The sequence below is a fragment of the Leucoraja erinacea genome, chromosome 5, assembly GCF_028641065.1.
Source record: "Leucoraja erinacea ecotype New England chromosome 5, Leri_hhj_1, whole genome shotgun sequence".
Taxonomy (NCBI): domain Eukaryota; kingdom Metazoa; phylum Chordata; class Chondrichthyes; order Rajiformes; family Rajidae; genus Leucoraja; species Leucoraja erinaceus.
Genome location: NC_073381.1, coordinates 83018623 through 83034299, shown reverse-complemented (window position 1 = coordinate 83034299; position 15677 = coordinate 83018623). Strand labels below are relative to the sequence as shown.

Here is a 15677-nt window from a genome sequence, read left to right as displayed (position 1 = left end):
AGCCAGTGCTCACGGCTATGGTTTTTGATGTCCTACTGCCCACCCTGACTGTCTGCTGCCGTTGCGACAGAAAGTTCAGGACCCAGTTGCATGTGCCAGCATCAACCCCCAATAGCTCCAACTTCTCCACCAGCTGCTGCGGAATGATTGTATTGAAAGCAGAGCTGAAGTCTATGAAGAGGATCCTGGCATAGGTATTTTTCTGATCGAGATGTGACAATACGAGGTTCAGTGTTGTTGAGACTGCGTCCTCTGTGGATCGGTTGGCTCTGTAGGCGAACTGCAGTGGGTCTAGGTCGGCAGGTAGACTATTTTTGATGTGCTGCATAACTAGTCGCTCAAAACACTTCATTACAATGGGTGTTAGGGCCACTGGTCGAAAGTCATTATGGCAGGCTGGGTTTGGTTTCTTCGGGACAGGGACGATGGTGGCACTCTTAAGACAGTTGGGCACTACTGCCTGGCTGAGTGAGATGTTAAAAATGTCTGTGAAGACATCTTTCAGTTGCTCGGCACAGTCTCTTAGAACGCATCCAGGAATGTTGTCCGGCCCTTCAGCTTTGCGTGGATTGACGCTGGCAAAGGCCTTTTTAACTCCGGCTGCGGACAGCCTGAGCGACTGGTCACTGGGAGATGGCAGAAGTGCACGTGTCTGGGTGCTGTTTTTAACCTCAAACCGTGCGTAGAACTCGTTCAGTTCATCTGGTAGGGAGGGGTTGTTTTGGCATATCCGCAGCGGGGGGGGGCTTGTAGTCAGTGATGGTACGAAATCCCTGCCACAAGCGACGTGTGTCTGTCATTTGCGAAGTGGCTATTGAGTTTTTGTCCGTACAGCCTCTTCGCTTCCCTGATCCCCCGGGATAGGTTACCCCTTGCCAGTTTGTATGCTGCGTTGTCCCCAGATTTGAATGCCGCATTCCGGATTCTCAGTAGGGAACACACTTCCCCAGTTAGCCAAGGTTTCTGATTGGCACGCCTCCTGATGGTTTTTACCACCGTTACATCCTCAATACATTTATTGATGTATGCGATGACGGATTCTGTATATTCTTGGAGGTTGATGCCACTGTCATCTATTGCTGCCTCTCTGAAAATGGCCCACTGTGTGGTTTCAAAACAATCTTGTAGTGCTGCCGTAGCTCCCTGTGGCCATGTTCTGACTTCTTTGACCGTTGGCCTGTCCTGTTTCACCCTGGGTCTGTATGCAGGTGTGAGCATGACCGCTAAGTGGTCAGAGTTGCCGATATGGGGGAGGGAGGCTGCTTTATATGCATCTTTAATGTTGGTGTACACCAGATCTAGTCTTCAGGACTGAATATAAAGTGGACTTACATAAATTTAAAGAAGAAATCAAAGAAGACATGAAAACCAAACTCAGAGTACTGAAGGAAGAAATTTATCATAAACTTTCTGCAAACTCCAAACAAATCCACGCCCATGAAACTAGACGAAACAAAGCTGAAGCACGAATTGAAGAGGCTGAAACAATTAACATGGTTGTGAAAAATGTGCTGTTTAAATCTATGAAAAAAAACAGAAAGCCATGCAAGAAAAACTGACTGATTTGGAAGGACAGTCTAGACGAAATAACATTCGCATCTACGGCGTACCTGAAGAGAAAGAAGGCAAATCTATGTCTGAATTTGTGGAGCAACTTTTAAAAACTGAACTCGTAATAACAACGGACACCAACGTACGGATCCAGCGCGCGCACAGAGCTTTGGCTCGCAAACCTGGTAAATTTCCTGGAGTTTCATACCAAAGAAATGGTATTGATGATGGCCTGGGGAAAGAAGATAATAATTGACTGACGATGTCTATCATTTGACCACAACTATGCAACGGAGGTTGTCCGGAAGCGCAAGGCTTATAAGGGAATAAAGAGGGCCCTGAAGGAGAGAGGTGTCCACTTCCAGACCCCGCTGGACAAGATGCCTATTCACTGGGACTCTGGAACATGCACATATCATAGTGCACAAGACGCAGCGCAGGAATTGAGGAGGAGAGGCTACTCCATGGAGACACCTGATTACTGCGCTGAAGAGCTGGCGGACCCAGAGATGGAGCGTCTTCTCCAGGCTTTGACATGGCAGAGAGTTGGAAAGAGGAGCGAAGATGAGAGAGACAGTAAGAGTGCGACTACAGGAGTCTGAGCAGACCCCATCCAACTAGCTTTTATTGTGTCACAAATTCTTTTGGACTATAAGTGCTATCGGACGACGTTGGACGATACTAGGATGCGTGAAATGGAGTGTTTCACCTCTTGTGAGGGGCCCTCTGGGAGGAGGCTTTCCCCTATACCTGCCAACGGGGACTCAGGGTGGAAAGGAATCACCCTTACTTGGAAGTCAACTGTTTTTTCTTTTCTTTTCTTTTTTTTTTATTTGGCACATGTTGTCCAGATGTTCAGACCTGCACAGTTTCAAGTTATCTGGAGATTTATGAATGCAAGACAGGAGTAGGTAAATTAAATGTCACGTAATACTATCAAATTGGTGTCACTCAATGTAAATGGGATGAATAATCCAGTTAAAAGGAGCAAGGTCCTGGCTAAACTGAAAAAAGAAAAGGCCCAGGTACTATTTTTACAAGAAACCCACCTGCCTCAACAAGAACATGAGAAACTAAAACGCTTTGGCTTAAGAAATGCATTTTATAGTTCTTATAAAACTAGCCAAAAGAGGGGAGTGGCTATCCTTATTACAAATGCAGTCCAATTTGAATGCCATAAAGAAGTCAGGGACAAAGAGGGAAGGTATGTATTAGTTAAAGGAAAGTTGGAAAACAAAGTAGTGACACTGATCAATGTATATGCCCCCCCATAGAGTACCAAATGTTTTTTCAAAACTCTGTTTGACATTATTGCTTTAGAGACTGAAGGTATTTTGACATGTGGAGGGGACTTCAATGTGGTCATGAATCATAATTTGGATATAACAAGCCTAAAAAAAAAATCAAGATGCATCTGACTAAGTTTATTAACATATCAATACAGGAAACAAGCCTAATTGATGTTTGGCGAGAACTTCACCCTTTAGAAAGGGACTACACACACTATTCAGTACCTCACTCAGTCTACTCCAGGATTGACTACTTTTTAATGAATACGGGTGAAAGTCACAGGATCACAGAGTGTAAAATCGGGGTGGCAGATGTATCTGATCACAGTGCGATCAGCTTGACAGTACACCTGAATAGTAGAAAAATAAATACTGTTTGGAGGCTCAATGTGGGTATTTTGAATAATAAGGCAAATGTGGAACAAATAAGGGAAGAGATAAAAAGGTACATAGAAGAGAATGATAACGGGGATGTGGATCCTGTAATACTGTGGGATGCTATGAAGGCAGTTATACGTGGAAAGCTGATCGCCCTGACATCATCACAAAAAAAGGCCCGGCTAGCTACGTATGAACATAAAGTAGAAAAACTGAAAGAATTGGAAAAAAAACATAAAAACCATACAGGATCAGTTGGTACTAAAACAGATTAAGAAAAAAAGGGGGGAGATAGATGAGATCCTCAGGGGAGATATGGAAAAAAGGGCAAGATTCGTAAAGCAGACCTATTATGAAGCAGGTCCAAAAGCAACTAGACTCCTGGCCAGACGCCTGCGTAAACAGCAGGCCTCTAATACAATTCATAAAATAAGAGATCCTAAAACCAATCAATTATCACACGAGCCAGATGAGATTGAAAGAATATTTGAAGAATACTATAAGAAACTCTATTCTAAACCACCATCAGCTGACGAAAGGACAATGAGAAGTTTTCTTAACTCACTTGATCTGCCATCCATTGGTGAGACACAAAATAATATCATTACGTCACAATTTACGGTGAAGGAGCTGGAAGCTGCAATCAGTAGACTCAAGGCTAGTAAATCACCAGGCAGCGATGGGTTTCCACCAGAATGGTACAAGGCCTTTAAGAAAGAGCTAACACTTCTGCTCCTGTCTTGCTTTAACTGGCTCCCCCATCATGGAAGGAAGCAATTATTACCATTTTATCCAAGGAAGGCAAAGACAAGGAGCAAGGTAAAAATTTCAGGCCAATCTCAATTTTAAATGTAGACTACAAACTATTTACCTCAATCATTTGCAAACAACTCGAGACTTTTGTACCAGATTTGATTAATGAAGACCAAATTGGATTTATTCGGGGGCGTCAAACTAATATTAGAAGAACCCTCCACATTGTGGATAATGCTCAAAAAAAGGGTACAAATATGGTCCTGGTCAGTTTAGATGCAGAAAAAGCCTTTGATAGCGTTAGTTGGGCATTCTTATATGAAATACTGAGGAGATTTGGTTTCAATGAAGATGCAATTCGGTGTATTAAAACAATATATCAGGAGCCTACAGCTAGGATTAAGGTAAATGGAAACATATCAAAAAGGATCCAGTTAGAGAGGGGCACAAGGCAAGGATGCTGTCTTTCTCCTACTCTCTTTGTTTTGTATATTGAACCCTTAGCACAAGCAATAAGGCAGAGAGAAGACCTGCAGGGGGTCAAAATAGGGGGGAAAGAACATATAATTGGTCTTTTCGCTGATGATATCATTATTTTTCTTGAACAACCAGATATATGTCTCCCAAATCTAATGAACCTATTTGAAACATATGGATACTACTCAGGGTATAAATTGAATATAACAAAAACACAAATTCTTTCATTCAATTATTCTCCATCCCAACAAATCAGAGATGCATATAATCTGAAATGGAACTCTAAAATGATGCAGTATCTTGGTGTAACTATAACCAAAACACTTTCCAACTTGTTTGAAACTAATTATAACTAAATTGAAGAAAACATCAAAAAGGATGTTGAGAGGTGGTCGACCCTTCCTCTAGACTTCAGTGCCAGAATACAAACGGTAAAAATGAATATCCTACCTAAACTACTATATTTATTCCAATCTCTCCCAATTAATGTTCCCCGAGATAAATTCATAGCCTGGGATAAAATGATCTCTAGATTCATTTGGAATAGCAAAAAACCAAGAATAAAACTAACAACACTTCAACTGCCAAAAAGCAAGGGTGGAATGGCTTTACCAAATCTGAGGAAATACTTTTATGCAGCTCAACTCAGACCTCTGGCTTGTTGGTGTAGGCCTGATTATGAATCTCGATGGAAAGAAATGGAAAGGGAGATACAGGGTTACCAGACCCAGATTTTGGTGGGAGACAAATATCTGAGAGAGGCTTTGAGACATGCTATGGATCCAATAGTAGCATTTACGTTAGAAATATGGAATGTTATAGTGGAAAAATACAAATTCAAAAGAGGGGTTCACGCATTGAAGTGGTTCGCATATGACTCAAAGTTTAAGCCAGGGGTGTATGATTCAAAATTCAAAGAATGGGCACAAAAAGGCATAACGGCAATGTATACAGTTTCAGAAAATGGCGAGTTTATGAGCTTCCAAGATTTAAAGTCAAAGTATGGTCTCGAAAACAAAGATTTTTTTAGATACTTGCAATTAAGAGACTACTTTATAAAAGAGATAAGGCCAGAACTAGATGAAACTTCAAATAATGTGATCAAGGTGATTGTGGATGCATACAAACAGAAGGGGTCTCGGGTCATCTCTGCTTTCTACCAAGCTCTGGTGGAAAGCGGGGGAGAATCAACACTCTACATAAAAACAAAATTGGAAGCAGAATTAAAGATTCAAATAACAGAAGAAGAATGGTATCAAATGTGTGAAACACAATGTTCATCCACAAGCTCACTAGTATGGAGAGAATTTTGCTGGAAGAATCTATCTCGCTTTTTTATAACACCCAAAATAAAAAGCAGACAACTTGCTGTCCAACAACACTGTTGGAGGCTGTGTGGGAGTACGGAGGCAGACCACTCGCATATTTTCTGGAACTGTGTAAAGATAAGGCCATACTGGGAAAATGTTAATGCGGCTGTAAATAATATCTTGGGTTATAAAATCCCAAATACCTGCCCTGTGATGTATCTGGGGCGTATTAAAGATAGTGTAAAAATAGAAGATACATATTTGATAAGTTTTGCTTGCAGCAAGTAAGAAGGCCATTACCAGGCAGTGGCTTAATGAAAAAAGTCCAAAACAGGAACAGTGGTTTGAAATTGTGCGAGACATCTTTAATATGGAGAAATTGACATATTCCTTGAGAGTCAAGGAGAATTAATTTGAGAAGATCTGGGAAAAATGGACTGTTTATTTGAGCCATGACACCAATTAGATAAATGCCGAGCTAGATATGGGAAGATTGCGTTATATAGAACTACACGGTATGTTTGTATGAATGTTGAATTATCTCCAGATAACTAATCAATGTAATGTTTTTTCTTTTTTTAATTTGGCAAGTGAACCACACGGCCTTATTCCGATTTTTAAAATCTATTTACTTCTTTTTTTTCCCCCGATCTACTTATTTTTTTATTTTGATTGCTGTTTTTCTTACTTTGTTTTATTTATGGTGATGGTGTTGCACTGTTTTGAAAATATCTCTTAAAAATCAATAAAAATTTAACTGGAAAAAAAGAAGAAAAAAAAGAAGACACAATTGCTGATGGTGGTAGCATAATGAATTCCGAAGTGTATAGACACATCCTATCTGCTCAAGTTCAAACAGACGCCTCAAAACTCATTGACCAGTGGTTCATTCTACAGCAAGACAATGACCCCAAACATCCTGCTAAATAAATCAACAAAAGAGTTTTTCAAAGCTAAATAATGGTAAATTCTTGAGTGGACAAGTCAATTACTCGATCTGAACCCAATTGAGCATGTCTTTTAATCTGAAGGGGACTAGCCCCCAAATACAAGCATAAACTGAAGATGGCTGCAAGCATAAGCTAAAGACAGGCCTGGCAGAGCATCACCAGAGAAGACACCCAGCACCAGGTGATGTCCATGAATCGTAGACTTCAAGCAGTCATTGCATTCAAATGATATGCAACAAATTCTAAACATGACTACTTTCATTTACATGACACTACTGCGACCCAAACATTATGGTGCCCTGAAAAGGGGGGGGACTATGTATAAACACAGCTGTAATTTCTACATGGTGAAACCAAAATGTATAAAATGGCCTTTATTAAAATCTGACTATGTGCACTTAATGTGGTTTTTTCTATTACAAATCTCAAATTGTAGAGTACCGAGGCAAATAAATAAATGATGGGTCTTTGTCCCAAAAAGTATGGAGGGCACTGTACATTTGTTTAATACATCTCGTTGGCTATTTAATACAGACCATTTGTACATTTACTGAAAGTGTCCACTACCTAGCAATGAGTTATATATGAAGAGAAAAGCAGGATGAAACTAAGGATAGATGAACAACTAATCTGAAAATTCAACACAACAAATCTTTACATTTCTAAACACCATGCCCCGTCTCTAATTTTAGCGGTTGTTTATGCTCAAGATTTGTTTCCCGTTCCTTCAGATGCTTTGCAGGTCCAAGTTCTCTCAGAAGCATATGAAAGTACAAGAATAAAAGAATACAGCTGAAACATTGGCCCATTCTGCTATCCAAGTACATGGCCACTCATTTGAAAAAACACGCTTACTAAAAATGTAAAACACACTCCTAATAATTCCTGGAATTATTTTTGACTGATGAACTCTGGCTTTCCATCTAGTGCAGCTACAACAACCATTCTGTTGTCTTATCCAGCTCCAGCATTGTCGGTCGGTCTCAACCATTCCATTACCATGGCAACACCGTACCTTCACTAGACTTGTTTTTTTCATTTTAAGGTTATACGTAGTTTATGCCATTGAATTCACCTGCTAGATTTTCACAGATCTCACAACTTAGTGTTCTCCTTTTCTTTTCACTCTGTTGTAGGCAATTTCGACCACTTATCGCACGATTAATATTTTCATCTCAACTGGTGGCCATTTATCCCTTATTCCAACGGTGTGGCTTGAAGCCTCACTATACAGCCTGGCAGCGAATTTTGCATTATTGTCACTGAGGGGGCCTAGATAAAACTTTACCCGAAGGCCCAACTACATTTAGGACTGCCTTAGTCGCGGTAATCACTGAATGGAAAAACATATTTTCTCTACATACTTAGACACATTTTATTTGTTCCATTTCGTTCCAGGGAAAGAGGTGTTGCAGGGCCAGTAGTCCACATTGTTTGTGGGCTTCAACTGCACAAAAGAATCTTACACAAGTTACATCAAAATGTACATTTGATGTCACAATGTATGCTCAACACCCTCCACATATTATGTCACAAATAGGAAAGGTTTAGAGGGGGATGGGTAAATGGGACTAGCGGGGATGGATAACTAGGTCGGCATGGACGGGTTGGGCCAAAGGACCTGTTCATATGTTATATGCAGGATCTAGATCAAATATATACAAGCACACTGCGTGCATGCCTGTGGTCAGTGTATGCATGCAGTTCTTAAATAAAATGCAGACAAATGGCACACAGAAACATTGTGCTCTCATCTGATTGTTCCACTAAGAACAAAACAGGTTTCAAATAATCCAACTAATGTAAAACTTGAATATCACACCAAAAAATATCAAGTAAACCTACTTGATTAAATTAAATTACTTACCTAAATTTATTAATTCTTAATTTTATTTTCAAATAATTTAATTTTAATTTTCTTTAAATATCTTAATTCACCCCTTTCTCAAGGGCAATTAGGAACAGGGAGTAAAATGCTCACTTATCTACTAAAGTACACCTATCAACTGGTCACATAACAATGCCCAGAGCCGAAGTCCAATGAATATATAGACAAAAGTGTATCTAATATCTGAAGAACATAAATAAGAGAAAAATGTAATCATTTCATCATCTTGATTTTGGATTACCTGGCCAGTTTTATTGATTTCACAAATGCAATTGAATTTATTAATTAGTTTAAAAAACACTAGTTAGAATAAGCTAGTGTGCCAGGTGCAAGCTGGGGACTGGCAGCACTTGCTCCATGTGTTGAACAGAGAGCCCAGATTCGATGGTCTCTCTCATTAAGTACTGTTGGATATTATGCATGTTACGTCTCCTCTCTTTTTGTTTGGCCACACAACTCTCCCCAGCTTGTGACTTCTCTACTTAACAGTTGTGTTACAGGCTGCTAAAAGAGCCATTGTTCTCAGCAGAGCAGTGTTATTGGCAACACCAATCCCATTAGTCCCATATCACTAATCCCATTAGTTCTCAGGAACACATCCTGGCTGCCAAGTAGAGTCTAAGAGCATTATATATTTTGAACAAACCCAGCCTATCCAGTTATACCTAATTGCGGGAATGCTCCATTCCATGCAATGTCACAGAAAAATTCCTTGACCTACTCTCCAGTGCAATCAAGTACTTCCCTATTAAACTCATAGTTACACAGTGTGGAAACAGGCCCTTCGGCTCAACTTGCCCACACTGGCCAACATGTCCCAGCTACACTAGTCCGACCTGCCTGCGCTTGGCCCATATCCTTCCAAACCTGTCCTATGCATGTACCTGTCTGGTCTTAAACATTGGGATAGTCACTGCGTCAACTACCTCCTCTGGCAACTCGTTCCATATACCCACCACCCTTTGTATGAAAAAGTTACCCCTCAGATTCTTTTCCCCTTTCCCTTAAACCTTTGTCCTCAATTCCTACTCTGGGCAAGAGACTCTATGCATCTAACCGTTCTATTCCTCTCATGATTTTATACACCTCTATAAGATCACCCCTCGTCCTTCTGAACTGCAAGGAATAGAGTCTCAGTCTACTCACACCTCTCCCGAAAGCTCCGACCCTTGAGTCTAGGCAACATTTCCATTAAGTGCCAAACTGGATCCAAAATTAGCTTGGTAATAGGAAGCAAGATTGTTTTTGTGATTGCAAGTGCGTGATTAGCAATTATTGCACGGATCAGTGATGGGAATCATTCCTTGTTTTTAAACTGCATCAATAATTTGGACGGTATTGTTATACGTATGACTAGTAGGTTCGCAGATGACACCCAAAGGGTCTGCGCTTTGTGTCTATTTTTGGTGTAAACTAACATTTGTAGTTCCTCCCTACAAATAGATAATGGGTTGATACAGATGAGGAGGGTTTTCTCATAGATAGATGGTTAAACAAAGGCCAGAGATGAATATACAGTAGCTGTGAGGTGAAAAGGATCGAAGTTGCAAATTGTGAAGCTAGAGGAAGAAATATAGGCGGAAGGGGAAGGGGGAGGGTAGAAATGGGAGCGAGTCCAGGTACGGCACAGGTAAGGGAGGGGAGTGGGGTATGGGTAGTTGTCTAAAATTGAAGCATTCAATATTCAGTCTGAAGAAGGGTTTCGGCCCGAAGCGTTGCCTATTTCCTTCGCTCCATGGATGCTGCGCTGCCATACCCGCTGAGTTTCTCCAGCACTTTTGTCTACCTTCGATTTTCCAGCATCTGCAGTTCCTTCTTAAACAATATTCATACCCTTGGGTTGTAAGCTACCCAAATGGAATACGAAATGTTGCTCCTCCAGTTTGCATGTGGCCTCGCTATGGCAATGGACGAGGTCCAGCACAGAACGGTCAGTATGGGAATGGGAAGAGAGTTAAAATGGTTAGCAACCAGGTGATCCTGCAGGCAAAACGGCACCAGAGTCTATGCTTGATTTTGCCGATGTACAACATGGATAGGGACGGTATAGAGGGAAATGGTCATAATGCAGGTACGTGGGACCAACGTAGATGGGGCATCATGGTCAGCATGGACCAATTGGGCTGAATGGCCTGTTTCCGTGCTCCATGACACAGTAATCTGTGGTATAGATGAGAGTGCAGGACAGGAGTCGGCAACCTTTGTTCTGCATAGGGGCCAGGAAACATGTCGGTGAGCGGATGGCGGGCCACACCTATCACGTGTACACATGGACCCCACCCCCAACCCGCCCTAGATGCCAGGCATCAAATCACAAATTCACATAGATCCCGCCACTTCGAGGACACCACCCGGAGCAACAGCCCCTAGTTATGGGCGCTCACCAACATGGCATACCTACGGACCATAGCCTTGGCTCCGTCCTGAAGGCAATGGCTCAAATACTCACACTCACTCGTCCCCAGCCTACTGACAACCACGATTCCGACAGTGAAGCCCAGACACAGAAGGTGCGCGGCCCCGCTGGCGGCTTTGCGCCGGATGTGGTACAGCCAGAGCTCAGCACTCCTCGGCGCTGCTCGGCGGCTCCGCCATTGCGGCCGCCAGCGCTGGCCTTCTTGCGTCACCACACCTGGGCGCCGTGGCCTCGGGCTCGGAAGGTACCGGAGATGACGGAAGTCTGCGGGCCGGACGATTTTGGTTTATGGACCGCATTCGGCCCGGGGGCCATAGGTTGCCAACCCTGGTATAGGAGAGTCTCAGATTGCAGGTCAATCAGGTTGTGGCAACGGGTTGGATCCAGAATGGTCTGCCCCACAGCTGCCAGTGGAGCGTTATCTACGCCAAATCATCTGTGCAATGGGCGGCATGGTGGCGCAGCGGTAGAGTTGCTCCCTTACAGCGCTTGCAACACGGGAGACCCTGGTTTGATCCCGACTACAGGTGCTCTCTGTACGGAGTTTTTACCATCTCCCCGTAGCCTGCGTGGGTTTTCTTCAAGATCTTCGGTTTCCTCCAACACTCCGAAGACGTACAGGTTTGCAGGTTAATTGGCTTGGTATAAATGTAAATTGTCCTAGTGTGCGGGGATTGCTGGTCAGTAAGGACTCGGTGGGCCGAAGGGCCTGTTTCTGCGCTGTATCTCTAAAACTAAATTGGTGGCTATTCATTCTGCTAAGGCTATTCAATTAGACTGTAGATCGTACTAGTTTATTGCCTCCCTCAAAATACATATATTAGGAAAAAGTTCACAAGCAGAATTTACATATGATGTTGTGGCATAATGAGCCACAAGATGTCCCCTTACTCTGCAAGAGGTCCACTTGCACCTCCTCCAACCTCATATACTGTATCCGTTGTTCCAGGTGTGGACTCCTATATATTGGTGAGATCAGGCGAAGGCTCGGCAATCGTTTCACTGAATACCTCCGCTCAATCTACCTAAGCCTACCTGATTTCCTGGGTGTTTAACACTTTAACTCCGCTCCCATTCCCACACTGACCTTTCTGTCCTGGGCCTCCTCCATTGTCAGAGTGAGGCCTAGCGCAAATTGGACAAACAGCACCTCATATTTTGCTTGGGCAGCTTACAACCCAGTGGTATGAACTATGGCTTCTCTAACTTCAAGTAATCCTTTCTTTCCCGCTCTCCATCCCTCCCTCTTACTAGTTCTCCGACCAGTCTTACTGTCTCCTACTACATTTTATCTATTTTGCTTTGTTGTTAACTTCTCCCAGCGATCCATTCTACATCTTCCTTAAGCTTCATTCCCTTTGTCCTATTTTCACACCTTACACTTCCTTATCTATTTATCTCCCTCTACCCTGACTAATGTCTGGTAATGTCTGAAGAAGGGTCTCGACCTGAAACATCATCCATTCCTCTCTCCAGAGATGCTGCCTGTCCTGCTTAGTCACTCCAGTATTTTGTGTAACGGCGCATCTGCCATTCCTTCCTAAACCCTTACTCTGCATTATTGGTTCCCCAAAAAAAAAATCAAAGAGCAAGTACTTTAGAATGAGTTGACGATCACACTGACCGATATGCTTTACAAATGGAGGTCTGACTAGGCCCCACTACAGAGCAAATATTGACTATTGCACCCATCTAATCGAAGTACTTTTCAACAAAATGATTTGCAACCTAAATCACATGACTATACTTGGTAAAAATTCAAGTTTATAACATGGTTACCTGTTCTTTGGCTTCTCTTGCATCTTCAATGCCATCTAGAATATATTTAGCTTTCGTTATATTATTATTTGATTCAAATTCTTCACCAATCTGAACAGAATCCTCTTCAAAATCTTCACTATAGTGTCTTGAAGCTGTTCACAATTTAGAACAAAATTTATTCTGCAGATATCATACACACTTCCAAATCAAAATGTTTGTTAGTGAAAGGATTTGTACAACCAGAGAAGAGTAAACAATGTGCACTGTTTCAAGGATACTTCTTTCCAGTCTTGCATTGTATTTAGACTAACATTGCCTTTACATAAACCTGGCTGCAGCATTTAATAAATTAAGTTTGCATATTCAGTAGTGCGCACCACTAAACAAAGGCCCAGATCACATTAAAGATGATCAAATATGTGAGATTCCAAATGAATTGATTATTATGGCAACACATTTTAATTTCCCGATAATATTTAAATAATTTATTTGCCATGTGCAGATAGATTTAAAACGCAGCTTCTGCTATTCAGATTTTTAAGTGCATACCTAGACACGGAGAGTCATACAGTGCGGAAACAGGCCTTTCAGTCCTACATGCCCATGCCAAACTATGTGCCCCATCTACATTAGCCCCACCTGTCTGCATTTGGACCATGTCACTCCACACCTATCCATGTACCTGTCCAAATGTTTTTTTTAAAAGCTGTGATAGTACCTGCCTCAACTACCTCCTCTTGTAGCTCATTCCATATACCTACCACCCTTTGTGTAAAAAGTTTTCTCCTCAGATGCCCCTACATTAGCATCTGATTTCCCACATCTTAGAGTTCAGCCTTCACAGAAGTCCAAGAAGTACTGCAGTACCAACAATTGTTTCCAAGGTTACTGCTAAATAATATTGAGATTATGATTCAATCACATCTCAAAATGCAATACTTTTCTTAAACGACAATCAATTTATTTTATTGCTCTGGTCACCCTTGGTATTTTTATTTATTTTATAAAATATTTTTGGATTTTATCTCCAAGAGTGATTCTTACCCAAACAAAGTCTTGCATTCATAAAACTCAAAAATTTCAAACACTTGGCAATGATCTTAGCTTGTTCTCTGATATCGACAATACATAATTTCTTGATTCTTAAATTGATCTTTTAACTTTAACTCTTCCTGTAACATCCACTCTTGGGGGAACGGCACGGTCGCGCAGCAGAAGAGTTGCTGCCTTTCAGCAACAGAGACCTGGGTTCAATCCTGACTACAGATGCTGTCTGTATGGAGTTTGTTCGCTCACTCGGTGACCGCTTGTTTCAGACCACACTCTCTAAAGATGTACAAGTTTGCAGGTTAATTGGCTTTGGTAAAATTGTTAATTATCCCTAGTGGTGTAGAATATCACTAGTGTACGGAGTGATCGCTCGATGGCGCAGGCTCATTACATTTTCACGCTATATCTCTAAAGGCTAGTCTTCTACCGAAAACTCCATGGATGTAACAATTGAGCAATGAGATAGGTATTTTTAGAACCCTTAACAAGATAAATTAATTTTGTGAACAAGTTCTTAGCTACTATTTGCAATTTGTTTGCAGTCTTTGCAAATTAATTTAATTCACACAAACAACATCCATAAACCATAGAGCATTTCTCTAAGCTTTTAAATTACCGGTGACACTTTTAGGTCTTGGGGACTCAACTTCATTTGTTTCCTCCTCCTCTAATGCTGCAAACTCATCTTCTTGTCTAGAAACAAAATACAAAATGTAATGTGGTGGACTATCACGTATAACTATACCACAAAATAATGGAACCATAATCATCGATTTCTATCCAGTAACTTATTCCGTACTAACTCAATATCCGCAATTACTTAACTTTCTAGTACATTTGCCGGCTATAATTCTTGATCATAAACAATACATAAATCTTTTATCGCATATTCAATTATATTTTATAACTAAAGCTTAAGACTTCTGACGTATTGGTTTGGTCAACTGCATAAAATAGAATTGAATTTCCACAAAGTACAGATTATAAACATTGTCAAGATACTGCATTAAAAAGGATATTCAGAAGGGTTTCTGAAAGAATCTAACTGCAGAACAACTAACAGTAGTCAGTCATTGTCACTGAAATGAGGATAAGGCTCAAAGGATATGAGCAAGCAAATGACTTTCTCCTGTTGCTTTTTTCTTGACTTATTTGTCATAGGACATCAGTAATCCCAAGCTACTAGCAACCTCATTGGAGACCCACGGAGTATCTTTAATCAGACTTTACCACGTGTTATTACGTTATTCTCTTTAATATGTATCTGTATACTATGAATGGCTCGATTGTAATCACGTGTTGTCTTTTCGCTGTTTAGCGCGCAACAAACGCTTTTCACTGTACTTTGGTACACATGACAGTAAACTAAACTCAACTCATAGGTAGAGAAATTAGGAAAACTAAGCCTAAAATCTTGAGTTACAACAAAAAATAAGCAATTCCATGGAAAGGTAAAAATTCTAAAGGAGCTGACAAGTTTTTTATGAATTTTTGAGGATGTGACAAGTAAAATGGATGAAGGGGAGCCAGTGGATGTAGTGTATCGAGACTTTTAGAAAGCCTTTGATAAGGTCCCGCACGGGAGACTGGTGACTAAAATTACTCATGGTATTGGGGGTTGGGTGTTGACATGGATAGAAAATTGGTTGGCAGACAGGAAGCAAAGAGTAGGGTTATTTTCAGAATGGCAGGCAATGGCGAGTGGAGTGCCACAAGGTTCCGTGTTGAGGCCGCAACTGTTTACCATATATATTAATGATTTGGAAGAGGGAATTAGGAGCAACACTAGCAAGTTTGCGGATGACACAAAGCTGGGTGGCAGTGTGAACTGTGACGAGGATGCTAGGTGGCAGG

General features: G+C 41.3%; 1 protein-coding gene across 1 annotated transcript in view; it reads right to left on the bottom strand.

The window, feature by feature from the left end:
- Window positions 1-15677, bottom strand: part of cep162 (centrosomal protein 162) — a 110345-nt gene that overhangs the window by 71130 nt on the left and 23538 nt on the right. The window contains 2 exon segments of the mRNA XM_055636381.1: window positions 12792-12925; window positions 14440-14516. Coding sequence (XP_055492356.1) covers window positions 12792-12925; window positions 14440-14516 — 211 coding nt within the window.